The sequence below is a fragment of the Borostomias antarcticus genome (genome assembly GCF_949987555.1).
Source record: "Borostomias antarcticus genome assembly, chromosome: 7".
Lineage (NCBI taxonomy): Eukaryota > Metazoa > Chordata > Actinopteri > Stomiiformes > Stomiidae > Borostomias > Borostomias antarcticus.
In genome coordinates this window covers 3,058,134-3,071,614 of record NC_140240.1, presented here as the reverse complement: position 1 = coordinate 3,071,614, position 13,481 = coordinate 3,058,134, and the positions used below count along the sequence as shown (strand labels likewise).

Genomic DNA, 13,481 nt, shown 5'->3' with positions numbered 1-13,481 from the left:
AGGCCCAGAATTTGGTGGTAGTTTAACCTAATGTTGGCCTACCAATGTTATTTCCTAAGCACCAATCCATTACAGAAAACCAAGTGAAGTAGGAAGAAAAACTCTGGCTAAATTCACAGTGACTGACCAGCCAGGTCCATGAGGAGGAACCGTTAGCTGTTACTATGGTTGCTCTAATTAATCCTCCAGTTAATCCCCTCCAGAGATAGTGAGAAACTGCGGGGAGTGGGTACATCATCTCACTCAGGCCAAGATAACGTCAATCAGCGGGCGTCCCGGACTGGGAGCTGTACGGCTGCCACGTTTAAGAGCTAATAATGAGCTGCAGCTCGCTAGCAGCTGGTGGTGGGTGATAAGGGGGAGGGACCCTCAAAGACCCGGAGACATCATTATGGGACTTGTAGTCCCTGTGGGTGGCAGAGGGAGTCTTCGTTATGGCCTCTAAGCTGGTGGGCAAGGGTTAAAGGTGGTTTTTGTTACAGCTTTTGCGATTCTCTTTACATCCCGACAGCAATCGATAAATAGTGGAAGCCACAGGACTGTAATAAGTCCATCCAAACATTTCGAGGTACCACCTTGAAGTAGATGGCCTATACCTGGCTGTCACCCTACCTACCTGCCTAGAGAGTGTCATTTGTTTTCCCAGGTTTGGAGGAGTGGCTTTGGAGGGAGGTCTGGAGGGAGGTGCGGGGATTTTGTCAGTTGCATTTTTCAAAATCGATCTTACTCTTCCTGGTTTGGCCTACCCTACCTTTAAGTCTGCAGTGTTCATAATAATGAGACTATTGATATACACACTGACAGCCTCAAATGAAAACATAGTGGAACATGAAGTGTAAAGATTGATAGATATGGAATATGAGACTTTTAATATAAAGGTACAAGGACATTTAGCAGGCCTATTTAGTCAACAGTACCATCGTACAGTATTGAAATGAGATTAAGTGAATCACCAAATTTCTTTAATTCTTTAATTTCTATCATTGGAGTCAATGTACATGCCATCAGCCATGCTAACAATTATAACTCAAATAGAGACTCTGTTGTCCCAAAATACATTCAAGGAAATGTATCACATATTCTATATGGCACATACAGGTAAACATCATATTTTGGTTACACTGAGTCTATCATAGGAATAGCCAGGCATGTTAACGGTTTGTTTCCCACAGTGTCAGTTCCCTACTATCTGTAGCAGCTTATAGTCTGGTCTCCATGGTTTTGTGGTCAGAGAGGGACTTCCCACACACACGGATGGCCTGGAAGTCCTCATAGATCTCCAGCAGGCTTTTCCCCTTGGTCTCAGGAAGTAAGAAGTAGACATAGAGCGAAGCCAGCAGACACATACAGGCGAAGAGCACAAAGCAGAAGGACTTGAGCTCAGCCTGTAGACAGGGAGGAGATACAGGTGGACACTTAGAGGAACCTGGGATTACAACTCTTCTATTGTTCTACTCCGAGCCGAGTTCTTAAACTGTTAAAGGCCTAAATTAGAGCTCGTACAGCTCATACACAGCTGGGAGAGAACAAAGGGGTCACACAGAGATGGCATGTCTACAGGAACAGGCTGAAAGGACTCACGATGAGGAAGGGGAAGGCCAGACTGAGGACAGCTAGGCTCAGCCAGCGCAGGGCCCCGATGAAGACGAACGCTGCCGGACGATACGTCTGGATGAAGACTTCATGGGTCAGTGGGGGCAACACTCCTGCTACAGAGGGTCCAGAGAGAGAGGAGAGGCATCTGATCAACGTGAAATGAAGTACTCCAACACATAGGCCTACTTTCATCCGGACATTATTTCCATTCCCGGCGGCATCTTCCTCAGGTCAAGTCGCTTTGGATAAAAGCATTCTGGTAAATGACTGTAATTAATCAATCAATCAATCAATCAATCAAAGCTTTATTTGTATAGCGCATTTCATACCCAGAGGCAACACAATGCGCTTTACAGAGAACAAGGGAGGTGGGCATACGACCCACCTCTACATATTCCAGAGGGAAGCAAAAGTAATGTAGGCTAATATAAAAGGTAATGTCATTATCTGTATGTTGTCCCAATGAAAGGATGTGAGCAAATGAGTGTGCGGGCCCTTTTTCATTTAATCTTGGTTATTTCAGTCCAACACCCTAGCAAAAAGTGATGTATGTGTGACTATCAAACACAATGTTATATTATAGATTGTCTCACAATGAAAAGTGCTTTATAAATAAAATGAATTATTTCATTTATTATTATCTGATACACTGCCACTGATATGAATGTTCTAACATACCGTTTAATATCATGTAGGTGTCTTTTTAGTGAATCTGCCGTATCCTTCTGCCAGTGTACTGTATTGAAGACCTACCTGGTCCTCCACCATAGAAGATGATGTAGAGGAATATTAAGCCAACGGTGCTGTATGGAAGCCAGGAGCTGAGGTCCTGGAAGCACAACAACACCGTCATAGAATGTCAACTTCTTTCTTTTGTACTTTGTCTCACTGTGGTGCTGTAATGTTCTGGTGTCTTACTGTGTTACTGTGTAACATTCTGGTGTCTCACTGTGTTACTGTGTAACATTCTGGTGTCTCACTGTGTTACTGTGTCTTACTGTGTTACTGTGTAACATTCTGGTGTTTTACTGTGTTACTGTGTAACGTTCTGGTGTCTTACTGTGTTTCTGTGTAACGTTCTTGTGTTTTACTGTGTTACTGTGTAACGTTCTTGTGTCTTACGGCGTTACTGTGTAACGTTCTGGTGTCTTACTGTGTTACTGTGTAACATTCTGGTGTCTCACTGTGTTACTGTGTCTTACTGTGTTACTGTGTAACGTTCTGGTGTCTTACTGTGTTACTGTGTCTTACTGTGTTACTGTGTCACATTCTGGTGTCTTACAGTGTTACTGTGTAACGTTCTGGTGTCTTACAGTGTTACTGTGTAACGTTCTGGTGTCTTACTGTGTTACTGTGTAACGTTCTGGTGTCTTACTGTGTTACTGTGTCTTACAGTGTTACTGTGTAACGTTCTGGTGTCTTACTGTGTTACTGTGTCTTACTGTGTTACTGTGTAACGTTCTGGTGTCTTACTGTGTTACTGTGTAACGTTCTGGTGTTTTACTGTTTTACTGTGTTACTGTGTAACGTTCTTGTGTCTTACAGTGTTACTGTGTAACGTTCTGGTGTGTCCAAATTGAGGCGAGCGCTCTCAAAACACGCTGTACCCCCAAAACACCACCGAAGTCTCTGACGTCACTCCTCCAAAGATGTCAGAGGTCAAGGGCTCACCTTGAGGTAGAGTGTGACGGTGATTAATGCCATGATGGCCGACATTGCTCCGAAGCCGCCCCAGAGCAGGGGTCGCCTCCCCACGCTCTCGATAAGCAGCCCCTGGGAGGGAGAGAGAGAGAGAGAGAGAGAGAGAGAGAGAGAGAGAGAGAGAGAGACAGCGTGAGACACAGACCGCTGTGGCAGCCTTTTCACAAGGGAAGGAGAACAGAGCCCTGGAAGGAGAACAGAGCCCTTCCAGAACATTCCCCATCAATCTCCTGTACGGGCGCGACGACGGCAGAGACGGCTGGGCCGAGAGGCTTCAGGGATGATTTATCGTTGGGAGGCTCGGGGACAGAAGTGGCCTCTTAGTGACAAACACGTTCCTCCTGTAGAAGAGCTGCAATCAGCTCAGATCGAGGGAAGGTCTCAGCGCTATTACAGAACTCCAAGAGCCTCTCGCCCGTTACTTCCTCCTCTCAAGTAAAGGGATAGTTCACCACTAACTCAAAGTCTGTCAGAGGTTTCAAAAGTGGTCCAAAGTCGGTCATCGGTTAGGTAGATGATTTGACTTGTCTAACTTAGGTTCAGGTCTCGTTCCGTTCTGTGTTCGACCTCACTGACGCTTCATGAGGGATGAGAGCTGTATAGGTCACATGGTAAATGAGATCATGATGCGGTGTAATTAGTCCGTGTTCCCCAGAACTCACACATGTGATGGAGGTGAGCACCTCCGAGACCCCCACTCCCAGAGACACGTAGCGGATCATATCCAGGGGGATACCTGCCTCCAGGAAGATGTCAAAGGAGAACACGCTGATCTGAGGAGATAGAGAAAAACAGATAGAGAGAGAAACAGAGACAGAGAGAGAGAGAGAGAGAGAGGAACATGAGAGGGTAAGAGAACAAGAAATAGGCTATACCAACAGAATGTTTACATAAACGGGGAGAGAAAGAGAGAGAAACGGAGGGAAGGTCGAATTCAATTCATATGAGTGCCTTCAGTCCATCTGACTGGAAGAGCAATTCTGAGCTTTTGGTAATGGTAGAGATTGTCCCTCAGTGCCATCCTTACGGCGGGAATGCCGGAGAACATGAGGCATCCGGTCAACACCACCATGGTGAAAAGCTGCCAGCGGACGCTCCTGTCCCTCAGAAGCACCAGGACAGTCTTGGAGGGCGTCCCCTTGATGGCAGCCTGCTCTGCTACCATCTCCTTCATCTCCAGCTGATACTCACCTCTTCCCCACAGACTCTGGAGAGCTGACACACACACACACACACACGCACACACAATGAATGAACACGTGGTATCTGCGTTTTCATCAATAAAATGAAATACAGTAATCGCAGTACAAGAAACTTGCAGGACATTGATTCTACCATGTAAGTCAGTGTTTACGTGTGATTGCAGTAGCCTAGAGAGAGAGAGAGAGAGAGAGAGAAGGCCCTTTGGACAGACAGTATTTCAGCCTGAATGAGTGACTGGGTGCAACACATTGTACCCGACTGTACCTTTCTTGCATGCCTCTGCATCGCCCTTTTCTATTAATGAGTATCTGGGGGCCTCGGGGAAGAAGGGCAGTGTGAGGAGCTGAACGATAGAGAAACATGTCGGAACACACAGCAAGATGTTCCAGCAGTCCTCACAGCCAAGAATCTCCCTGAGAAAAAACACAAGTCCCACTGTCAAGTCAGAGCACATCCTAGCAGATGAGTTAGTCATCGGTAAACAGAGTGTGTCGTAGTGATACAGTTAATCGCAACAACACGAAATCAACAATGGGGTGAAACTAGTTGTACTAGTTTGCAGAAATATCCCAATAGCCTACCTTAGTCCAACAAATTGTCCTAAGAGTTTACCGATGGAGATAAAGGTAGCTGACGTTAGAGTGACCACGCCCCTGATTTTTTTAGGTGAACTCTCTCCCAGGTATATGGCATGTACATTTCCTCCTAGACCTGCGGTTGACACATATGATCACAACACGAGAGCCTTTCAGTTAAATCTTTGTGCTTTCGTTGACTTTTGTCAACACATGTCAACAAATTGGCTTCCATTAAGGCTTTATAAAGTGACGTGCAGTAGGCCGAGTTCCCACCTGAATTGAATCCATACAGGAATCGTGCCACCAGGATCATCTCAAAGGAATTGGCCCCCTTGCTTGTAAACATGACCACCGAAGCAACAATGCCGACCAGGTTGCTCCCGATCATGGCTCTCTTTCTAAAGAGGGGGAAGAAGGTACAAAACCTGTAACATACCTGGACAGACATGTCGGTATAGTAGATCAGCGGGTTTCTTAACGCATATGATTAGCGGGATATCATCAATTCATCACATCATCTTTGTGATTAAGTCAGATCTCCCAGAAGGAGATGTTTCGATGTTGGAAAAGGGGACACTCACCTCCCAAAGGTAGAAGCTATATATCTGACAGTCACAGTGCCACATAACCCGCCGACGGCAAACATAGACACTGTCACAGACCAGATGAGAGTGGCGGTCTTTGGCGATGGGGGCTCCTTGTATCTCGCAGTCCAACTGGTATTGATGAAGCGCTGTATGTACTGAATGCAGACACAAGGTCAAAGCCACAGTAGCTCCCCAGACAGAAGTTTGTATGAAAGTCTGGCAAAATGAACCCGTGCAGCAGATGTTCATTTAAGCAATAGAATATTCAGAGTTCTATGATGTGAAACAAGATGGGGATATGCTTGAACATACAGTACATTCACCATCTGCTTCTTGCCAAGCAATCTCACAGCAGGTTAATTTCCAACTCATCCTAATAGAAAAGTGCTGACATGATCATTTCAAATCATGGCCCAAAAACAAATCACTATTCATATTATTCTCAAAAACTGGTGATGGAGAAAATTATTTGGCCTGGGTTGTGTAAAGAAGCACTCTTACTGGTGAGGGTGAGCTGATGACTGTGACATGAAATCCATTTTGAAAAGTTCCTCCAATCCCCAAAACAATGATGAATAACAAAGCATTACCCCGGGTCTGAGGGGAGTAAAATATAGCGGTCAGAATCTAACGATAGCTTTGAATGATTTTCCCGTAGTTCTTCACCTGTGAGCTTCTTTATAGGTTACTTCTACCACAGTTATTCACAACAAAAAAAGGCTTACGGTTTAACATTCTTTCAACACAGGGCACTTTTGGTAAACAGAGGCAATCTTATTTCTCTCCACAGTATAACGGAACCCCTCAATTAAATGTAACTGAGTCATCTCAAACATGCTATTATTATATTATGTCGTATAGGCATGCATAGCCTATCTATTGTCATGTTGCCTTTCTAATCACAGTAATCCCACAGTACAATTGTTAAAGATCAATTGCATAATAATAAACTCTTGATGGATGTATTGACAGATAGAGATGTCTGTGATTAAAAACGCAGGATTCATTACATACAGTACAGCAATCTGGAAATGTAATCAAATAATCGATGTATAGGCTAGATCATAGATTAGATAAATCATAGCATTGTTAAAAGTAGTAAAAGTTTGATTACCAGTTGCCTCAGCAAACCCCCCATTTTGTTTCACTTGTGAAGTCACTCAAATATGCACTACCAAGACAAACTCTAAACTCTGTTAGGTATTTTGGAGTATGATTAATCTTGTAACAGCAAAGAACCAGGAGAAATATGTCACACAGAGCCACAAACGTGATGCAACTGTGACTGCTCATTTTAAATATAGCAACACAGTCCCCCATCCATAGGAACCGGTCCAAATGGGTTTGTTCTTTATCATCTTTCATTTAATTTATTAGGGGCGCAGTCACATCTTCCAAACCAAACTTCCAGAAAACTGCAGGTCTGCTGCAACTCTTGGTTCTTTTAAAACAAGCCTGAAGACTTTTCTTTTTGCCACTGCTTTCTAAGAGGAGCTATGTTTATCAGTATACTGCACTGTAACTTTTATTCCTGTATTCTATTTGTCCTGCTTTTTGTTTAAATGTCTATAATGACTTGCTTTTTGTTTTAATGCTTTTAATTTGTCCTGCCTTTTGTTTTAAATGTCTATAATGTCTTGCTTTTTGTTTTAATGCTTTTAATGTCTCATGTAAAGCACCTTGAATTGCCCTGTGGCTGAAATGTGCTATATAAATAAACTTGCCTTGCCTTCCTCCAGCAGAGGGCAGCAAGTACTGAAATGAACACTTGGCTCCGCAGTTGAAACTCTCAACTCGTTGGCTGCTGCTAGGCGGAAGTAGCCAGTTCAGTGTTTTCTGTAGTCATCGTTGTCTAGCTAGCAGGCGGTAGCATTTCAAATAACTACCAAACAAAAGAAAATATTCTATTCTATAGTCTTGACTCACTTCTAAATTTGCCAAAATGCCGTTGGAGAACCTGGAAGAAGAAGGTCTGCCTAAGAACCCGGATCTGAGGATAGCACAGCTGAAGTTCCTGCTCACGATGGACGGACACCGAGGAGATGCGACCGTGAAGACGGAGCTCATGGACTCGATCAGGGAGAACAGTGGGTGTTTGTTTGTTTGTTTGTTTGGGCATCATCTAATTCCAACCAACATTGGTCCTGTTTGTAAGGCTTATTTGACAGTTGGCTACGGTAGCTAGCCGAGCAGCTAACTCGTTAGCTAGTTAGCATGTTAGCTAGTTCAGTCTGCATTGAAATTGCACTTAGCGGCTAGCAGGTTAGCTAGCCAGTAGTTAGGGTGCGTTCGTTTATAACTGGGAGGTGGGAAATTCCGACTTGCTACTAGGAATGATTAAATAAAACACCGCATGAACTCGCACTTCCTCGTCGCAAATTCGGATGTTTCTCAGCCCCCAGTTGCTCGAATGCACCAGATATAACTAGGTAACTGTGATATAATGGTATATAGATATAACTAGGTAACTGTGATATAATGGTATATAGATATAACTAGGTAACTGTGATATAATGGTATATAGATATAACTAGGTAACTGTGATATAATGGTATATAGATATAACTAGGTAACTGTGATATAATGGTATATAGATATAACTAGGTAACTGATATAATGGTATATAGATATAACTAGGTAACTGATATAATGGTATATAGATATAACTAGGTAACTGTGATATAATGGTATATAGATATAACTAGGTAACTGTGATATAATGGTATATAGATATAACTAGGTAACTGTGATATAATGGTATATAGATATAACTAGGTAACTGTGATATAATGGTATATAGATATAACTAGGTAACTGTGATATAATGGTATATAGATATAACTAGGTAACTGTGATATAATGGTATATAGATATAACTAGGTAACTGTGATATAATGGTATATAGATATAACTAGGTAACTGTGATATAATGGTATATAGATATTAACTAGGTAACTGTGATATAATGGTGTATAGATATAGCTAGGTAACTGATATAATGGTATATAGATATAACTAGGTAACTGTGATATAATGGTATATAGATATAACTAGGTAACTGTGATATAATGGTATATAGCTCCAATGCACACAGGTCGGAGGAGGTAGGTATTTTGCCACTTGCGACTTGCCACCTCCGACCACAAACGAATGCACCATTAGCATGTTAGCTAGTTCAGTCTGCACTGTTGGAAATTGCACTTAGCCGGCTAGCAAGTGAGCTAGCCAGTAGTTAGCCAAACGTAGCTAATAGCAAGATGACTTGGCATCAATATGATGTTGTTATTCTCTTCTTCCAGACATGGCACCGTACTACGAAGGCCTGTGTAAGGATCTGAAGTGGCAGCTGGATACAGACCTGCTGAGCAAGATGAAGAAGACCAACGAGGAGGAGCTGAAGCGACTAGACGACGTGCTGGACGACGCCGAGAAGAACCTAGGAGAGAGCGAGATCCGGGATGCTATGATGGCCAAAGCAGAATACCTCATCAGAATTGGAAATAAGGTGCTTTTGCAACCTTTTGTAACCCTAACCCACCCTAACCCCTAACCCTGGAGTTGTCCATACCATGTTGCATTTTAAATGTCATAATTGTACTATATAGTAACATGCTCATTTGTCAAGAGCCACATACAAGTCATCCAGGTATGTAAATCAACCAAGTCACCTGACATCTTGTCATTAACTGAAATGTGTCTTGGGTGTTTCCTCAGGAGGGTGCGTTGACTGCCTTCAGGAAGACCTATGACAAGACCGTTGCCCTGGGACACCGGTTAGACATCGTGTTCTACCTGCTGAGGATTGGACTCTTCTACATGGACAGTGACCTCATCACACGCAACACTGAGAAAGCCAAAAGGTAAATTCATTTAAAGACACATTTCTCAGCGTTTTCAACTCGTCTACGACACTCGTATTCATGATGAACTGCGAACGGCAGCAGCTCCACCACGGCGTTCAGTGTTCTGCGTGTGTGTGTCTCGGCAGCCTCATCGAGGAGGGGGGAGACTGGGACAGGAGGAACCGTCTGAAGGTGTACCAGGGCCTGTACTGCGTGGCCATCAGGGACTTCAAACAGGCAGCAGAGCTCTTCCTGGACACCGTGTCCACCTTCACCTCCTACGAGCTCATGGACTACAAGACCTTCGTCACCTACACGGTCTACGTCTGCATGATCGCCCTCAAGAGGCCCGACCTCCGCGAGAAGGTAAGGGCGTGGCGGGGCTTCCCTGGTGGTGGCGGTGATGAGACGGCCAGCATTTGCAGTGTGTAGTCTGTAGGGCTGGGTTTAAAAAATCGATTAATCGATTCATTTGATTTAGAATCGATTCATGAATCCCAAAATCGATCTTTTATTTAATGAATGAATGAATAAATGAAGGAATGAATAGTTCATTCATTCATCCAATGATTCATCCAATGATTCATTCATTCATTCATTCATTCATTTTTGGAAATCAGTATCGATACCCAGCCCTAGTATTGATGTGTTGCATAACTTGGCAGTCATGTAATTAAGGTTACAGCTAAAAAAAACAACAACAACAAAAAAACAGGTTTTAGTAACACTAACCGAATCGATATTGAATCGAATCGTGATAATCGATTCTGAACCTTGTGAATCGGAATCGAATCAATTCTTGAAATTCGAATCGATACCCAGCCCTAGTAGTCTGACGTGTGGTCCCCCCCCCCCCCCCACCCCATCTCCCCCCAGGTGATAAAGGGAGCAGAGATCCTGGAGGTGCTTCACAGTCTGCCTTCCATCCGTCAGTACCTCTTCTCTCTCTACGAGTGCCGCTACTCCGTCTTCTTCCAGTCACTGGGTTAGTGACACTTCACCAATTCAGCGTTCATATTCAGGCACACTTCTATAGGCTCTGTGCACCAGCTCCACTACTTCCTGAAAGTCACTAAGAATCTTTTTTTCCTGTCCTATATGATTGGATTAAGTGATTAATCAGGTGTGCGGCAGACCCAGCACACACCTGATTAATCACTTCATCCAATCATATTGGACAGGAAATAAAGAAGCCAAGTGACTTTCAGGAAGTAGTGAAGCTGGTGCACAGAGCCTATTGCCATTGACCAAGGATTTCCTCAAGGGTATTGTTAACCCTTTTAACCCTGAAAATAAAGTGACATTTAGAATATTAATTGGATTTTCCCTATAATACTAGAAAGCGCAATTTCTCAGCTTTCAGCAAGTGTTGGAGTGAGGAATTTTTTAGATTTGTTAGATATTTTCTTTATATTATTAATTATTTGTTAGATATTTTAAAAATGTTGCTGGTGACGTGGTCGTATTCAAAGGGTTAAGTGTGTGTTTTTCCCTCCGTGTGGCCCGAATGCAGCCATGGTGGAACAGGAGATGAAGAAAGACTGGCTGTTCGCCCCCCACTACCGTTACTATGTGAGAGAGATGCGTATCCTCGCCTACAGCCAGCTGCTGGAGTCCTACCGTTCCCTGACCCTGGGCTACATGGCCGAGGCCTTCGGAGTCAGCACCGAGTTCATCGACCAGTGAGTAATACCGGGGCGCAGCCCACCTGGCGCAGCCCGCCCAGCGCAACCCACCCGGCACACCCTCCCCATCCTCACAGGACGTACAGGTGCATCTCCAAAGATTAGAACATTGTGGAAAAGTTCATTATTTTCCGGAATTTAATTCCAAAAGTGAAACTTTCAAATATTCTAGATTCATTACACACAAAGTGAAATATTTCAAGCCTTTTTTGTTTTAATTTTAATGATTACGGCTTACAGCTCATGAAAATAAAATAAAAATCCAGTATCTCATAATATTAGAATATTACATAAGACCAATAAAAAAAAAAAGGATTTATAATACAGAAATGTTGACCTACTGAAGAGTATGTTCATCTATGCACTCGATACGTTGTCTGGGCTTCTTCTGCAAAAGACTGCACCAATGTGGCGTGGCATGGAGGCAATGAGCCTGTGGCACTGCTGGGGTGTCATGGAAGCCCAGGTTGAATTGAATCGAAGGTTGATTTGATAGTGGCGTTCAGCTCGTCTGCATGGTTGGGATAGATGTCTCTCATCTTACAAGCAACAGGGATGACCGCAGCCTTGAGAGGATGGTCAAGCAAGGCCGATTCAAGAACTTGTGGGATCTTCACAAGGAGTGGACCATGCACAGATGTGCCCAGAAACTGGGCTAGAAGTGTTGCATTCCTAGTGTCAAGCCACTCCTAAACCAGAGACAACGTCTCCTTACCTGGGCTAAGGGGAAAAAGAACTGGACTGTTGGTCAGTGGTCCAAGGTCCTCTTTTCAGATGTAAGTAAATGTTGCATTTAATTTTGGAGATCAAGGTCCCAGAGTCTGGAGGAAGAGTGGAGAGGCAATCCAAGTTGCTTGAAGTCCAGTGTGAAGCTTCCATTCAGGGATGATTTTGGGTGCCATGTCATCTGCTGGTGTTGGTCCACTGTGTTTTATCAACGCAGTCAACGCAGCCGTCTACCAGGAGATTTTAGAGCAGCCAACTCGCCTGACCTGAACCTCATAGAGAATCTATGGGGTGTTGTTAAGAGGAAGATGAGACGCCAGTCCCAACCATGCAGACGAGCTGAAGGCCGCTATCAAAGCAACCTAAATGACAGCCCAGCAGTGCCACAGGCTGATTGCCTCCACGCCACGCCACATTGGTGCAGTCATTTGTGCAAAAGGAGCCACGACCAAGTTTTGAGTGGTAAATGGACTGCACTTATATAGCGCTTTTATCCAAAGCGCTTTACAATGGCCTCTCATTCACCCATTCACACCAATGGCGGCAGCTGCCATGCAAGGTGCTAGCCTGCTCATTGGGAGGAATTTCGGGTTCTGTGTCTTGCCCAAGGACACTTCGACATGTGGGGAGGAGTAGGCGGGATTCGAACCACGGACCCTACGATCATTGGACAACCCACTCTACCACTGACCCACAGCCACCCAATATTATCTTGTCTGGTCTTATATAATAATCTAGTATTTTGAGATACTGGATTTTTGATTTTCATGAGCTGTAAGACATAATCATCAAGATTAGAACAAGAAAGCTTGTAATATTTAACTTAATGTGTAATAGGATATATGAAAGTTTAACTTTTGAAATCAAATTACGGAAAATAATGAACTTTTCCATGATATTCAAGATGCACCGGTACTACACAGGCTATATCCAAATCCACCGTCAGTGAGAAACATCACAGTAACCTAATCTAACTGTTGCTCATCTCTAGGGAACTCTCCAGATTCATAGCTGCTGGTCGCCTCCATTGCAAAATCGACAAGGTGAACGAGATCGTGGAAACCAACAGGCAAGTCGAGCCGCTCTGTTCTGCACGAAAGCCAAAATGCCGGAGTGCAAATTCAAGAAGTTTGTTAATAGTTGTAGGGGTCTCTCCTCACGGTCTCTCTTCTTTGTTCCAGACCTGACAGTAAGAACTGGCAGTACCAGGAAACCATCAAGAAGGGGGACCTGCTGCTGAACAGAGTCCAGAAGCTGTCTCGAGTTATCAACATGTAATAGGGACCATGCTGGAGCTCGGCTGGCGCATGGCTTTTCTGTTGTACCAGTGTCTATACCAGTAGTTTGACTGAAGAAGCCACCCTTATATATTGTGTATATAATAAAAAATCTTTTCGGTGACAGGTGTGTTTGATTTGTGGGTAGGGCTGCACGATTGACAATAATTAAAAATTGCTATTTGCCTAATATTGTAATTGCGAATTATTACATTTTCTGTGGTGTCATAAATATAAAAAAACAAAACTCAAATGTATGCTGTCTATCTGCCATTTGTCTGTGCGC

The 13,481-nt window shown here is 43.7% G+C and overlaps 2 protein-coding genes across 2 annotated transcripts; one reads left to right on the top strand and one right to left on the bottom strand.

The window, feature by feature from the left end:
• Nucleotides 1–1,199: 1,199 nt before the first annotated feature.
• Nucleotides 1,200–6,803, bottom strand: slc2a9l1 (solute carrier family 2 member 9, like 1; the record flags this gene model as incomplete). Its single annotated transcript, XM_084440965.1, has 12 exons — nucleotides 1,200–1,385; nucleotides 1,582–1,709; nucleotides 2,350–2,425; nucleotides 3,268–3,369; nucleotides 3,960–4,070; nucleotides 4,325–4,512; nucleotides 4,765–4,913; nucleotides 5,082–5,211; nucleotides 5,352–5,476; nucleotides 5,660–5,820; nucleotides 6,167–6,262; nucleotides 6,780–6,803. 12 exons carry the CDS (start codon nucleotides 6,801–6,803, stop codon nucleotides 1,200–1,202), a joined length of 1,476 nt encoding a protein of 491 aa, XP_084297091.1.
• A 688-nt stretch (nucleotides 6,804–7,491) lies between these two features.
• On the top strand, nucleotides 7,492–13,368 carry psmd6 (proteasome 26S subunit, non-ATPase 6). Its single transcript, XM_084441188.1, has 8 exons — nucleotides 7,492–7,752; nucleotides 8,965–9,170; nucleotides 9,380–9,525; nucleotides 9,654–9,873; nucleotides 10,384–10,492; nucleotides 11,021–11,189; nucleotides 12,910–12,987; nucleotides 13,100–13,368. The coding sequence occupies exons 1-8, from the start codon at nucleotides 7,608–7,610 to the stop codon at nucleotides 13,194–13,196; spliced, it is 1,170 nt and encodes a 389-aa protein (XP_084297314.1). The 5' UTR covers nucleotides 7,492–7,607; the 3' UTR covers nucleotides 13,197–13,368.
• The last annotated feature ends 113 nt before the right edge of the window (nucleotides 13,369–13,481 follow it).